At 36.6% G+C, this 16,340-nt stretch overlaps 1 protein-coding gene and 1 long non-coding RNA gene across 6 annotated transcripts in view; one reads left to right on the forward strand and one right to left on the reverse strand.

Annotated features, from left to right (window-relative positions):
• Positions 1-3,354, forward strand: part of LOC132151629 (potassium voltage-gated channel subfamily B member 1-like) — a 33,415-nt gene extending 30,061 nt beyond the window's left edge. For all 5 annotated transcript variants that reach the window (XM_059559877.1, XM_059559876.1, XM_059559879.1 and 2 more), the window contains one exon: positions 659-3,354. In XM_059559877.1, coding sequence (XP_059415860.1) covers positions 659-2,587 — 1,929 coding nt within the window. In that variant the 3' untranslated portion in view covers positions 2,588-3,354. The remainder of the gene's footprint in view (positions 1-658) is intronic.
• Positions 3,355-8,386: 5,032 nt separating this feature from the next.
• Positions 8,387-15,657, reverse strand: LOC132151246 (uncharacterized). Its single transcript, XR_009436355.1, has 3 exons — positions 15,287-15,657; positions 9,972-10,044; positions 8,387-8,722 (listed from the first exon to the last, which is right to left on the reverse strand). It is a non-coding gene; the product is annotated as an uncharacterized LOC132151246 (long non-coding RNA).
• Positions 15,658-16,340: the final 683 nt, after the last annotated feature.

A 16,340-nucleotide genomic window follows, 5' to 3' on the forward strand; every position in this document is an offset into this window, starting at 1 on the left:
AACAACCCTCAGCCCTCTCAGCATTACTCATTTATTTACTACTTTATACTGCCTTCTTGACCTAGCAACACAGGTAAAGCCATTATTATGCAATATCTTGACATTCACTACTCAGCAGTAAGTATAAAGGTTTAGATTGTATATAGATGATTTGGCTGACAATGTAGTTGTCTAACCAGGTTTTCTGGTGTAAAGCATGTTTCTACAAGCATTTTAGCTAATTACAACAGTGGTATTTTCTCTTGCTCACAGTCACAGATAAAAATGTATCGTCAGTCGCTATGATTTGCCTAGACCTGACTCATCACTTTTTTTCAAGCTCATTTTCTGTTGGCCTCACTTTAATTAATCCTGACTATGCACCTACAGTATAAATTAAAGAAGGACTCCTTAGTGGAAACTTTATATACAGTGCCACTGTGCATTTCATCAGACTTTTAGTGCAGTTGTCTTGGTTTAAGTACCAGTGTTGGATTTCTCTTATGGTTAGTAGATGAAAATTTTACAAAGTATGAATGATCTGTTAAGCCATCACTACAATGGTATATCCAGTGTTAATTAATATGTACGAGGACATAAGATACAACATTTTCTTTACTATGAAGGCTTTTTCTTATTTTATAATGGTGGATTTCTTGTTTCCTTTTTTGTTTTTCAGATCTTGGCCATAATTTCTATTCTATTCATCGTGCTCTCCACTATCGCTTTGTCTCTTAACACCCTCCCAGAGCTGCAAGACACAGACGAGTTTGGTCAGACAACTGATAATCCCCAGCTGGCCCATGTGGAGGCGGTGTGCATCGCTTGGTTCACCATGGAATATCTTCTTCGCTTCCTTTCCTCACCAAACAAATGGAAATTCTTTAAAGGTCCTCTCAATGTCATTGACTTGCTGGCCATCCTACCATATTATGTCACCATATTCTTGACAGAGTCCAACAAGAGTGTGCTGCAGTTTCAGAATGTACGGCGAGTGGTGCAAATCTTTCGAATCATGCGGATTTTGCGCATCCTCAAGTTGGCACGTCACTCCACTGGTTTGCAGTCTCTGGGCTTCACACTACGACGGAGTTACAATGAGCTGGGCCTGCTTATCCTCTTCTTAGCAATGGGAATCATGATCTTTTCGAGTCTAGTTTTCTTTGCAGAGAAGGACGAGGATGACACCAAGTTTAAGAGCATCCCTGCCTCCTTCTGGTGGGCCACTATTACCATGACCACTGTAGGATATGGGGACATTTACCCCAAGACACTTCTGGGTAAGATCATTGGTGGTCTCTGCTGCATAGCAGGAGTATTAGTTATTGCCCTACCCATTCCCATCATCGTCAACAATTTCTCTGAATTCTACAAGGAGCAGAAACGCCAAGAGAAGGCCTTAAAGAGACGTGAGGCTCTAGAGCGAGCCAAACGCAATGGCAGCATAGTGTCCATGAATGTAAGAGAGGCATTTTCCCGTGGTGCAGAGCTTCTAGATGTGGTGGTCAAGGACAAGGGTGAGAGAACCCAGGACAACCATCTCTCACCCAGTCGATGGAAATGGTCATCCAAGCGGGCAGCTTCAGAAACCAGTTCTAATCGTTCCTTCAACCCAGACCAAGGTTCTCCTAGCAAGGCAAGAGCTTCTAGTCCACAAAGGCTTAATGCACAGAAACTAGAAGAGATGTACAACCAGATGGCAAAGACTCAGTCACAGCCCAACCTGAACACCAAAGACAGAAACTCATCCAGAGCAGGCCATAGAAGGGATGAAATTGAACTGGAAGCCTTGCCAGGTCAAGGAGTTGACCCACTGATTGGTGGTCGTGAAGGGGTGGTAGACATGAAAAGTTTGTCAAGTATTGACAGTTATATCAGCTGTGCAACAGACTTCCAAGAGAACCCACGATTCCCCTACAGTCCGGCAGGAGGTCTATTCTTCCCAGAAAGCTCTCGGTTCTCCCACAGCTCTGTTTCTGGCCTCTCTGGTCGGGTCAGTGCTAATCCAAGCCTGCAGACCACCTTGGAGCATGAGACTATGCTCACACCACCATGTTCTGGTGCTAAACCTCTCAACAACGAGGGTTTACGGCAACAAGGACTTCTTGGAAACTCTCAGAAAATGCATTCGGTTAGGGTGAATTATCGCAATTGTGGGGAGGCCAGCCCATCAGGTGGTGCTCTGTCTGATTGCTCTATTCTATCTGACCACTCCCTCCTAAGCCCAGAGGTGTCAGTCTACACAACAGCCAGCAGCAGGACTCCACCTAAGACACCCGAGAGAAAGGCACTCACCCCTACAGTCTTCACTTTTCATGACTCATCTATCAGCAAGTACATCGATGCTGACACAGATGACGAGGAGCTCTTGCGTGAAGGTGGCCCATCAGAGTGTCTATTGGGTGGCCTGAGCTCTAAGCCTCGGCTCAGTGGTTACCAGGGGGCAACCAACCACTTGGAAGCTGCCCAAAGGCTGCTAGGTCAAAACTGCCTATTCCCACTGGGAAGTAGCCCAAGTGCTGGCCATGAGAACCATGTGGCTTCAGAGAACTCACGAAGGCCTAAAGGGGACAGGGGACATTCCAACATTTTTGATAAGGGCCTCTGAGGCCTCAGGGCCGTGAGCTGGACTCCAGAGGAAAGAAGGCCAAGTTCAGTCAAGGACTTTGAAGAAAGCAAAGACTAATATACAATGAAGAATCATTTTCCAGGCACCTAACCAGGGGGCCTACCCTGGTTCACTGGAAGGTTCACTGGAAAACAGTGGTCATATTACATCTTTAAGGAACAGGATCTTGAGGATGTACCACTGCCTACACCTCTTGCCCTTTTTCCTCTTCTAACAAGCCTGCATTGGTGCATTGCAGGGGTAAGATCAGCCAGAGTAGATCTGGTCTACAGTTGCTAAAGCATAAATAGCTTGAGGCTGAAAACTTAACAGATATTTAAGCGCAGATGTGTTAAAATCAAGGTAAATCAAGGGGGACAGTCCGCCACTGCCCACATCAGCTAGTCACTGTCCAGGGCTCAACTCTTAAGTATTAGCATTAGAGACATGTTATACCCTGTTTACTAGTGCACCCATACCCTGTCTCCTAATAAACTGGCCTTACTTAACTGCAGTTATGGATCTACATACAGTATGAGTGTTTATGTGCAAGCATATTTGAAATAGGGAGGTTTGATGGTATAATGTGCACGTATAAAATAATTAACATTCCTGCACACAAGCTCACTCTTCAAAATATATTGGTGTGTGATTCTTTTTGACCGATTTATTTTTATATAGACATGAAGATTATCTGTAGAATACTGTCACACATTTTTCTTGTCATATTCACCAGTAAGAATAAACTGTTAATTGTTTCATCAGAAGAGAGTTTAAATTTACCTCCCCTCATTTACTTGTTTCATCTTTAAATCTTTAAAACTCTGTCATTGTATTCTTTGTCTAATTTCGTTCCAGTGTGCTAGTTTTATTGTGTAACACACAAAAAAGAATATTTTGAAATATATATGTTGTTTTGACCCAAATATGCTTCAAAATATTGTCTTTTGTGTTCCGTAGAATAAAGAAATACATACAAGTCTGGAACAATAAGAGGGTGAGTAAATGACAGAATTTAATTTTTTGGGTTAACTCCTTTTAAAGTTCAAAAAGTGTTATTAAAAAAAATGACAGAAGATGCACTTTTTTTTATTATGTAAAAAAGTATGTAGCACATGCGTATTGGCATACCTCACCCTGTTGTTACCAGATATTGGTATATGATGAAAGGCTAGAATAAATCTGACCAAGATAGAACTTACAGAAATACGTCAGGTCAATTTAACATTTCAGTTAGAATTACCAATTTCATGGCAGTAGCTGCTTTGTCAAACATAAATATTTCTGAATATAAGAATAAATATATATTTCTAAAATATTTTCTAGATGATCATGAAAAACGAGGGAGATGGTCTCATACTTTTGCATTGCCAAGGAGAATGTTTATTTGAAACAATTTGATTTGATTAAAGGTTTTATGGGACCTTTTGTGTCCTTAGTTGTTATTCAGGCTCAACACACATTATGTGACCACACTAAGACCACCAGTTAATCCCAAGCATTTATCCTTTTGATAGAGAGCTCTGTAATACAGTACATAATGCACGGCCAGGTTTAACTCCAAATTTGATACAATCCTTTCACACTGCACAAACTTAATACCCTTGAAAGATTAGATCCTTATCTCTAACATTGCCATCCTCATCATTCTGTAACCATACACATACACATAGCCCAGCATGTATTCACAGGTATGTAGACAATGTCCTGAAGATGACTATATCCAGTTTCCATGGTGACCACAAGCCCTCCCTGCTAGTGCTCATATCCAATTTGAAAACCAGGATAGTGAGGGCTAAATTAGATCAAAATCATGCACTCAATTGCATCTGTGTCAACAAATACCATCACTAAAAGTCACATTGTCAGAATATACTTGTCTCTTAGAACATGTATGTGTGTGCATGTGTTATCTGTGGAGTGCAAAAATAATGGGGGAAACTCTGCCTCTCCTAAGACTTGTGAGTCTGTGTATGCTTCCATCCTTGTCTCAACGATTTTAGCTGAGTTGAACTGAGGTGTGAACGGAATACCAATTTCTGCAAGAGAGCGGGAGGAGGGCGTGTATGGGAGGAAGATGGAAAAAATTAGAGGGATCTTAACTCTCCCCTCAATAAAGAATCATCTATGAATGTGTACTGCTTACTGTAATGGTGGGAAAGGAAGCTTCTTTCTGAGTGCTAGTCCCTTGCTCTACTTGTGGTCTTTTATGTGGATATTATATAATATCCATGATCTGTCGGGTGTATGGTCCACATTTTATGCTCTATTAATTCAGTAGATTCATATGGAGAGACCATTAGTGCTAAAATGTGACTTTACTTAATCCATTCAAAACTGTCTTTCCTTTACCTGTTAGGCTGTGCCCTAAGGTCAGTGTCAACTCTGTCTTTTTGTAATGATCCATGGGTGAATCCCACAAAGAAATGTCTGACATATTTCACCCAAAAATCAAAAGAAAATACTTTAATATATGCATTTTTCATCCATTCAATATTCTATATTGAACATTTGTTCCCAAAATGTTCAGTACTACAATATATCTTCATGGTTTCTTTTTATATATTCAGTATATATATATACATACAGTGATAGACAAAAATATTAAAATACTCCTGCATTTCTCTCCAATAATGCACTACTTCTTCCAGAAAATTGTTGTAATTAAAAATGCTTTTGTATTCTCGTGTGTATTTCTTTTGTTTGTATTGGAACAACACAAAAGAGCAGAGAGAAAAAAGCCAAATCTGAGACATTCTACACAGAACTCTAAAAATGGACTGGACAAAATTGACACCCTCAACTTAATATTTGGTAGCACACCCTTTGGGAAAAAAATGACTTCCTGTAACCATCAATGAGTTTCTTACAGCTCTCTACTGGTATTTTGTAAAATTCTACTTTTGCCAACTGCTCCAGGTCTTTCAGATTCAAAGGGCTTCTACTCCCAGCTGCTGTTTTGAGATATGTACACAGGAGCTCTATAGGACTTAGATCTGGACTCATTGTTGGTGACTTCAGAACTCTCCAGTGCTTTGTCTTAAACCATTTTTGGGGTGCTTTTTGAAACATGCTTTGGGTCATTGTCCCGCTGAAGGACCTATTACCTGTGCTTTCTGACAATGGGCCCTACATTGTGCCCCAGAATTCTTTGGTAGTCTTCAGATTTCATAATGCCATGAACACAGTCAAGACTTTCAGTGCCCGAGACAGCAAACCCAAAATATCAGTGAACCTCCACTTTTTGACTGTAGGGACAGGGTTCTTTTCTTTGAAGGCCTCATTTCATTTTCTGAAGACAGTAGAATGATGTGCTTTACCAAAACGCTCTATTTTAGTCTCAATTATTCACAGGACATTCTCTCAGAAGGATTTTGGCTTCCTCAGGTATGTTTTGACAAACTCCAATCTGGCTTTTTTTATGTTTCTGTGTCAGCAGCACAATCCTTCTGGGTCTCCTACAATAGTGTCCTTTTTCATTCAGATGGCGATGAATAGTATGATATTTTAACTGGTTGTAAGTGTGATTTATATATTGCCAGCACCTGTGAATTGATACAGGTGAGTTTAACTACAAATTAAAGGAGCATAACATGCTTGAAATACAATTATTTCTGAAGATTCTGAAAAGGTGACAATAATTTTGTCCGGTCCTTTTTTTGGAGTTTTGTGTAGAATGTCTCAGGTTTGGCTTTTTTTTCTTTGCTTTTTTTGTTTGTTTTTGTGTCGTTCCAATACAAACAAAAGAAATAAACACAAGAATACCAAAGCATTTGGTAATTGCAACAGTTTTCTGGGAGAAATAGTGAATTTTCTGTATACATATACATATATATACACACACACACAATTAATTTGTAATAAAAGTCACAATAAAAATAGAACGATTTCACCCTACATAAATACCAATACCAGACTAAAAATTAAGGGGAAAATATAAAATAGATACATTTTGGGGTATAAAAATCAGGGGGAAATTTGTAATGTAAAACATGTTTCAATTCAAAAAATCTAACTAGTTGATAATACTGGTTTCATATTTTTTAAGCAATATGTATATTTTTTTATTTATTCATTTTTGTTGAAATACATGCCAGACATGTCCATGACAGGTTTTGTGAGATTCACCCCCACATAGTCATTGTTAATTGCTCAGAGATGTCAGAAATTAGCATATTTTGATATATGTTCTGCATATGTCATTCTGTAAATTCCCACAGAAACACTTGCAGTGCAGTGTGCGCAGAGCAGTAACAAAGATTAGAGCAAATTATATATTAGTGATTATTTTGGGGATATTTTTTGACATCAGTCTACAAACAGTGATGACAATCAGTAATTTTAGTCCAATGTCAGTGTCTTATTGTATGGCTTGATGGCATTAAAGGTGTCTAAAATACCCATCCACACAACAGTGCAGGTTTCAATTGATCATGGTACATTAATAAAATCCTTCAAATTAAGTGGTATTAAAATTTCCTCACAAACGTGTCAAACTGTGATGACCTGATGATGCTTCCAGCATCAACAGTGACACTGTTTGAAAATTAAATGTGACTTTTTTTTTTTTTTTGTTTACAGTAACATGTATTATTAGATAATCAGCACTTTTAATTCAGTTGATTATTAATGGGAGGATTTGTGAAGATTTATGTAACTAATTTCAACCAGAAAGCACAAATAAGATTTATTAGATTTTTCTTGTTTTCTTATGAAATTGTACAATAACAATGGTAACTAGAAGTATAAATTTAGGAAGTATTTCACGATTAAAAGATATTACCGTAAACGTATAGAATTTCCAGGGAACTAAACAAAGAGAGCACTGTTTACAATCCCTCCCTTTCCCAAAATCTTCTATAATGTTGTTTGTAGGTCTAAAGGCTGTTTGTTTTGTAATCTTTCTACCTGTTGACTTTCTATGCCGTTGTTTCTGTATGTGTGTTATGTTGTTCAATGCATGTTGTACCTCTGAAGCTGTAACTTGTTCTGTATGTGACAAAAAGCCAGTTCCTTGTCTTATATAGGAAAAAGAGCCAAAAATGTGTCAAAATGTCCTGAAATCTTTTGATTTCTGCAGTCTGAAGAAGAGATCCCTCTCCCCCCTTGGTTGGCTGGAAATCAAATAAATGATACAGATGATTAATTTGACCTATTATTCTGTGTTGTCATTAAGAGTTTATTCACATGACTTTGAATGGTGTATCCCTACAGCCCCCTAAAAACTAGAAACCTAACTCACACTTAAAAGTAATTTGTTTTAAGAAAATAAAAAGCAACCTAATATTTTCTGCTATATAAAGTGATGCCATGAAATTCCTTCTTTTTTATTAAAACACTGGATAATTACTGCTTAAAATACATTACTAATGCTGAAGGGAATAATTCACCCCAAAAATTAATTGATGTGGATAGATTTGGAGCATTACATCACTTGCTCACCAATGGATCCACTGTGCAGTGAATGGGTGCCATCAGAATAAGAGTCCAAACAGCTGATAAAAGCATCACAATAATATTTGTTTAGAACCTTTTTCTCTTCACAAGATGTTATTCACAAGATGTGGATATTTTTTTTGTGGATTATTGTGGTGTTTTCGTGAGCTGTTTGGACTCTCATTCTGACGACACCCATTCACTGCAGAGGATCCATTGGTGAGCAAATTATGTAATGCTAATTTTCTCCAAATCTGACCCAATCTACACCAAACCCATCTACATCTTCGGTGGCCTGAGGGTGAGTAAATTGTCAGAAAATAATAATTTTGGGATGACCTATTCCTTTAATCATAATATGATGGCCATTATCATTAGTCTTTTATGAATAAATGGGAATTAACTGTGACTAATATGGCATTTTTTTCTTGATAATGAACTGTAATAAGGTATCAACTGAATCATTTGGCATACAAGCCTAGAGCTGATTTGAGATACCAAAATAGTTTCTGCATATTCTGCTGTCACTACTTTAAGTGTGAAATTTCATGACCCCGTTTAGCCTGATTGAAGTGTGCAAGTTAGATCAAGAGAAAATGGTGTACAGTAGGACAGGAACAGGAGTCTCGTCGACGGACCCATTTCCACAGCCCTCTGCTTTGAGAATTCCCCACGGCCTGCCAGTGCAGAGACATGCTCCTAAGATTGAAAGAGTGAGAATGTGATGGTAAAAGATGATAGAGGAAGGCAGATAGAGTAATGGGTATCGCTCTGGCTGCTGTCCTTGAGCTAGGTTAACAGTTTCAACTCTACATTATAACTAATACAAGCATTAATACAGGCAGTCGTAGCCTAAAGGTTAGAGATTCTGACTTGGACCCAGAGGTTGCGGGCTCAAGTCTTGGTACCAGTAGAGATTGTAGGTGGGGGGAGTGAATGACCAGTGCTCTCTTCCACTCTCAATACCGTGACTGAGGTGAGACCCTTGAGCGAAGCACCGAACCCCCAACTGCTCCCCGGCACCGAAAAAATAAATAAAAAAAAATGGCTGCCCAATGCTCTGTGTGTGTGTGTTCACTTCTCACTGCTGTGTGTGCACTTGGATGAGTTAAATGCAGAGCACAAATTCCTAGTATGGAACACTATACAAGGCTACAGCTCATTTTATGTGTTGGTTAATATAAAATATCAGTATAGTATTACAAAATTTTTTATTTAACCTAGATAAAACAGGCAATTGCTCTCTTTTTTACTAAAAGGCTCTAGAGTGCTCCAAATGAGTGCACAAGTCTTAAAGCAGTACAAGATGTTTTATACACAAGCTTTTGAATATTTATAGATGTGTCATGGTTCCCTCTAGTGGCCAAGATCTAGTCTTGAGACCTTAAATTACTTGGAAAAGCCTGGCCTACTTCATTAAAAGATTTTAGACTTGTCACAATAATGGCTTGTCTTAGTATATATATTTTTTGCTTGTAATCTAATACATAATGAATAACCGCTTGATTTACAGCTAAAGTACCTAATAATAAATCTACATCTTGTCAACTACAGTTCAAATACTTAAGAGTCAGTGAAATCAATACAGTTATTCATCAATGATGCATTAAATTGATGGAAGTGACACTAGTATTTTCTTAAAGCACCAAATAAGCATATTAGATTTCTGGGGGATCATGTGACACTGAAGGCTGCTAAAACTTCAACTTTGCGTCAAAGGAATAAATTACATTTCAAAATATATTCAAAATGAAAACAGCTTTTTAAAAATAAAATAATATTTCACAATATTACTGCTTTTATTGAAATGTTATTAATCGAAAACAGTTCAAATTGATTAGTTTCACAATATTAATCATTTTACTTTTTTGCTGTGATTTTTGATATCTTTCACATGTAAAAAAAAAAATATTTTTTTACATTTCAGTGTTGGATTGTCACATCTTACCCTGTGATGTTGTCCAAAATCTTCCTCTTTTTCCTTGCACTTCCATAGTCACCCATGGTGATGAGAGCTGGGACTGTAAAATAATAAGACGGGAGTAGGTCAAAGATTATGGAAAAGAGATTTTAATGCATATGTGCCCCCATACTTCACCTGCAGTCTCTTAAGAAGGTTCAACTAATTTTCAAAGGCACACGGTTGCACAGGATAACAGGCGACATTTAGATTGCCACTTTAGTGCCTCGAGAATATGCACTGACGAAGATGATTACAGTTCATCCTTTGATTACAGTCAGAACCAGTCTATGTACTGATAATGTGATTATATAAGATAAATATTCCCTCAGATAAATGGGTTGTAATGTGTTCTGTGGAGTTCATCCAAGAGTAACAATTCGATGGAAAAATAATGGTTGTATAAATCATTTTAAATACATTTGTGTGACTACCAGTAGCTTTTATTACGGGTATAAGGGTTGACCTCAGACCTACTGAGATACTATCCATTGTTGATTATGAAATGTTACATTTGTGTTGATGGATGGCAAATGGCTTCGCTTAAGGACATCTCGTAGAGCTGTAGATTGCCATAGTGATTGTAGACAGGGACCGTGCTGGTCGTGATACTCCACACAGCCTGTGGTCCGATGTAGAGAGGGACAGGGTACACTTTCATCACGTGCTTCCTGAATCACCTGTCTCTGCCTGGTGCGCATTGTGGGTTTACACGGCTCCAGACAGCCAGAACACATGCTCCATTCGCTCATAGTATGTGGCAGCTAAAGTAATGAAATCCACAAATATGATAATCAGCAGCAACACAAATAAAGGGTTTGTAACAAAAATTCAATTTTCACTCAATCTTTTATATTTATTTCACTCAAGTCTAGGTTTTCGTGACTTTTCTCCACCCTCCCTCTGAAATTTTAAACTACACAGTCTTTTTTGCTGTTACTGTTGTTGTTGTGCCTTTAAGGCTTCCTTGCATGTTAAATGAGGTTTAGTGTCTCCAGTGTAGTTTTTAACTGAACCATTACACATTACACTGTGACAGGATCACAGAACAATCTCCACTAAAAAGATGTTTGAAAGCTTTTGTCCTCCAGTGTGTTAAATAATAAAAAAGCAGACACATTTATAAGATACCACAGTGAGAAGTTTTCAAAGCCCAGATGCATTTTTGTATGGATGCATGCAACAATTTATTGCTCACAACACATTTCCCATTCTGTACTAAATGTATATCATTGCTCACAATTAAGATTTATTTAAACATCAATTACTCACAAGACTAAAGTAAAGTAAAATTGGGAAACAAGAGATATAATAAACAGCTGCAGCACCTAAAATATATACTTTCCCAAATGCATTCATATAAAATCTTTTTTTTTTTTTAACTAATTTCATTCAACAAAGATGTATTTATCTGTTTAAAAACATATTTATAATACAGGGCTCCAAACAAAAAAATCGAGTAAGGAGCCATTGGCTCCTATAAGAAAAAAACTTAGGTGCCAAATGATTTTTTTAGGTGCCACAGAATAAAAATATTTTATGCGTTTTATTTAAATTATTTATTTTACATTTGAACTTTTTAATCATACTAAAGTGTTTATGTCTCATCTTTTCTTGACTTTATCAGCATTTTAATCCATCTTGTAGATGACCTGGGAATGAAGGTTCACTTAAAGTGGGAGCTAAATGTCTTTTACAACTTGAAACATACAGTCATGCGTTGTTTATTACACAAAATCTGTACCAATATCATGTCTGTCTTTATTCTGTGTGAGTGCATTACCAGCTGCAAACTTTTATCCATAAACGATGAATATTAAATAATATTTATACATTTTGCTATAATACAACAAATTAAGTATACCAAAGTAATATAATTATTTAATGAAGAGTTCCATAAACATCTGTGAGGGTGGTTTACACAGCTATTGCTGTGACCCGTTTTGTGAGGCTCCTCAAAGGTTTTTCACACTTCTCCCCTGGATGTAGAAACTCGAAATAAGTGGATTCAAATTAGTAATGTAAGATTTAAGGATTTCAACATCACTTCTGATACTTCAGTCTGCAGGCGCCTCTTCAAGAATGACAACAGCATGTGAATCTACACTAGGTAAGATCTAAACCTTTATTACTATATTAACGAGCACAATGTAGGCCTATTGTGAATTTTTTAATTGTCATTATTTATTTTTTGTCGCTGTGGTTGCCTGTTTGTTTAAAAACCTCTTCCGTGGATCAAGGCAATACGTGTTAATAGATGATTAACCCAAAAATAAAAAAATAAAGCTGTCATCATATACTCAACCTTATGTCACTGTAAACCCATATGGCTTGCTTTGTTCATTGGCATACAGAAATGTTGTAAATAATGTTACCGTCAGTCAGCTATCTAGATAGACCCCACATAATAAATTCAGAACAGTTTAGAATGACACGAGGGAGAATAAGCTAAAACCCCAGCTAAAATCTTTTTACAGACCTACCTTTTTTCCACTTGTATGTCAATACATTATACATTTTTAAGTATCCTTCAGGTTCAGTGTAGGCAAACAAACCTTTTACATTGTTTGTTGTGTATTTTCTGAAAACATGTCTCATCCAATCTAGATTTGAGAAGTAGATCCATTTAATGGCCATTTGGAGAATTATTGTACCTGCATTCCACATGGTTCGTGTGACCAGAGCAAGGACAGCTAAAGCGAGGAGAGAAGTTGGAATTACAAGCAATGCAATGGTAAATATTGATATTGTATTGTTTGTGACAGAGAAAGAAAATGTTATATTTATTTTCACTTTTTGATGCACACGTTGCATGCATGTATCATAATTATTTAACATTTATTTTGACAGTGTCAGTCTCTGCAGCCCTTTCGATGAGTTCCCCCTCTTCATGGTCCACCTTTCAGTCGATCTTCCACAGAGAGATCTGGCCTTACACAAAAAACTTGGGATGGATTCATTTGGTTTTATTTGTACAGACTACAATATAAAATGTAAATTAAATATTATGTAAGTGCAAATATATGTAACTTTAATATGTTTTCTTGCTCACCAGTGTAGTGTAAACATGTAAATATCCACACTTAAATTTTTTAAACTTTAATACAGTTTTAATAGTTATGTAAAATACAAATACTAATAATTATGACAGTGTAATGGTGTGTTACTATATTTTTATAACACTACTATATTTATTGAAATTGACCATTAAGAAAAATAAAAAATTTCCACCATCATTACAAGTTGCATGCATAATGAATAGAGCCATAATCATTATGATTGTGTTTTTGTATTTTTTCTGTTAGGGCTAATCAAATGCATGTTATACATTATGAATAAAAGCAAGATATGAAAAGATGATGTATCAATATTAGACACTTTCCTCCTACCTTAACCACTCAGCGAGTTTCCTCTCTTGAAAACAGGACCACCATCCCACTGACAGGACCTGGCTTGACTCTCTAGGCATACCAATGGGGCGTGTTAATATTATTAATCAAAGTTTATTAATTATGTCATACATTAAAGAATTTGATAATTCTCTTACTTACCATTGTTCTAGGTTTGTGCCAGCTCTGCTCCCTTCAGTGCAGCTCTGTACAGGAGGAACTGCACTGATTCTCAGTTCTGAAAAGTGTGCTGTCTGCTACAGTGCTGCAACAGTATGGATGGGAGTCCGTTAAAACAATCTGTGAAGATAATAACATTGGTTTACATATTTAATTAATTTCAGATACATTTTGAATTACTTTCAGTTGCATTTTAAATTATTATATTGTAAATTACTCTATATTTAAAATAAATTATGACAAATATTTAATATTTTATATAATGTTACAAACATGCCAATAGACTGTAAAGAGATCAGTAATATTTCAAAGGATTTCCCTATCTCTCTTAACCATTTCTGATCTTGTTTGCTTTTTACTGAATAGCTTTATCATGCTTGTGTTGGGGATCCCTGGAAAACTGTTATATAAATGTGAACAATTAATTCAAGCTTCAGGTTACAGATAATATAATTTGAAAATATAACAATAACTGTCAGACTAAAGCCCCGTTCACACAATGAATGATAACTATTAAGATAACAATAGAGTCCACAGCAGCGAACGATATAATCTGTTTATTCTAAGCGCGCACACGCTCGTCCGCTGCTTTACATTCTCCAGCTCTTATAGCAGGATTCTGATTGGCTGTCAATGTTTTTAATCGTTCATCAGCTGGAAAAAAATAGTTCTTAAAGTGATTCCAATGATATTGTTTATCTATGTCTTTATCATTATAGCTGTGGTGTGGACTCTTTTTTAAATAGTGAGAACGATTTTTAAAACTAAATATCTTTATCGTTTTCTTTATAGTTCCACGCGTTTTTAGGACTGTTTAAAACTCTTTTTCCCACTAAAACTTCGATGCGCATTCTCTCAATGCGCGAACATAACAAAAGATGTGAATGCAAAACAATCAGGAAAAAAGGCATTACATGCAATTTTTTAAGAGATAACATGTAAATACATAGGCCTAGTCGCCAGTGGCGACCTCAGCAAAAACTTCAGTCGCATTTTAATATTTATGGTCGCAAATGCGACCATTTTAGTCGCAGTTTGGAGCCCTGTAATACATTTACATTGTTACAAAATAATATATTTCAGATAAATGCTGTTTTTCTATGTATCATGGTCAGCATAAAATGACTTCTAAAAGATCATGTGACACTGAGGACAGGAGTAGGCTAATGGCAGGATAAGTTAATAATGAGTAATTATTATATTTTCAGGAAAAAAGGGTTTCAATAAAAAGCTCTGGATAAAATCTAATAAAATATAGCATCTGAAAAAGATAGAATTATAGAAAACTTGACAGGCAAGGTCATAGTCGTGACAAAAGTGTGATGTCATCTCGCCTGGTCGCAGTAACATTCCCCATAGGAGCGATCTTTCCTCAAGTCTTCAGTAATACATGACTGGTTTTGTCCAATGCAACACGGCCCCATATCCTGACAACCTCCTTCAGGTTGGACACCAGCGTTACCAGCAGAGCGAAGTAAAAAAACATCCATGAGTGTCTGGAGCTGCACGCTGACATGATAATGAGCAGCCTGAATATGTTGCTCCCCTCATCTGAAGAACTCATGCATGTAATTGACTTCTACATCTTGCTGCACCTCTGAGCTGAGCTGTGACATTTACTGGGCCTCTTTTAGTAGACATGCTGCACTCAGTCTGAGATATTGGTCTGACAATTTTTTTGCATCATGGCACTTATAGCTCACCCAGAAAAATTAAAATTTGCTGAAAACATACCCACAGGCCAACCGAGATGTAGATGAGTTTGTTTCTTCTTTGAACAGATTTGGAGAAATGCAACATTACATCACTTGCTCACCAATTGATCCTCTGCAGTGAACGGGTGCCGTCAGAATGAGTTTTCAAACATCTGTTAAAAACATCACAGCAATACACAAGTAATCCACTTGACTTTTAACAACAATTAACATCTTGTAAAGTGTAAAAAAACTGCAAGGCTATAAGAAACAAATACATCATTTAGTGGGGTTATACCATCAACTATTGTCAAGATATCAGTCCATAATCCATAACACTTCCTTCAGCGGGAAAAGTACATCCCTTTGTTTGCTCTCACATTAAAATATATCAACATATTTGTCTACAAATGTTTTGGACTGTTTTTGCTTGTGATCTGTGCATGTTGAACTGGGTCAGATGAATTTTTTTTTCACAGTGGTGGTCGAAGTGCACTAATCAAGTACTTCACTAAAGAACAGATATGCATAATAAAATATTACTCCAGTAAAAATATAAAGTACTCCTTTTCAATTTTACTTTAGTGTAAGTACAAAAGTACTTGATTTTTTTAATGTACTTAATTAAAAAGTCCTGATTGATGAATTTTTATTTTGACATTTTATACAGGCTATTTAAGTAATGTAATATAGCCTATTGTTTTTTTGTTTAGTTTTTTTTGCTATAGACTACTTTGACAAGAGTGATGTAGAAATATTCACCGTGAAGCTTACACTGCATGCAAGTTAATGTTACCAGAGGGAGGGAAAATTTTACTATCAGTGATATAATTTTCAGCAGTAAGAAAAAACGTGTTTTAAAGCTTGTCGTTTGGCAGAACATCGCTATAATATGAGAATAAGGCCTGTTGGGGATTAGCTATATGTATTTTTCATTTTAAGCTAAAACTGCCTGAAATATGATTTTGCTCCAAATGTATAAAGCATTTTTTTTGTCAGAGTGGCGGTATTTTACCCAGCATGTCTTTCAGTTACAACAATCCTAAAATTCGACTTTAGTAACTTACTTTTCGCGGCATCACCGGGGGATCCCC

Source organism: Carassius carassius, chromosome 10 (genome assembly GCF_963082965.1).
Source record: "Carassius carassius chromosome 10, fCarCar2.1, whole genome shotgun sequence".
NCBI classification, from domain to species: Eukaryota; Metazoa; Chordata; class Actinopteri; order Cypriniformes; family Cyprinidae; genus Carassius; species Carassius carassius.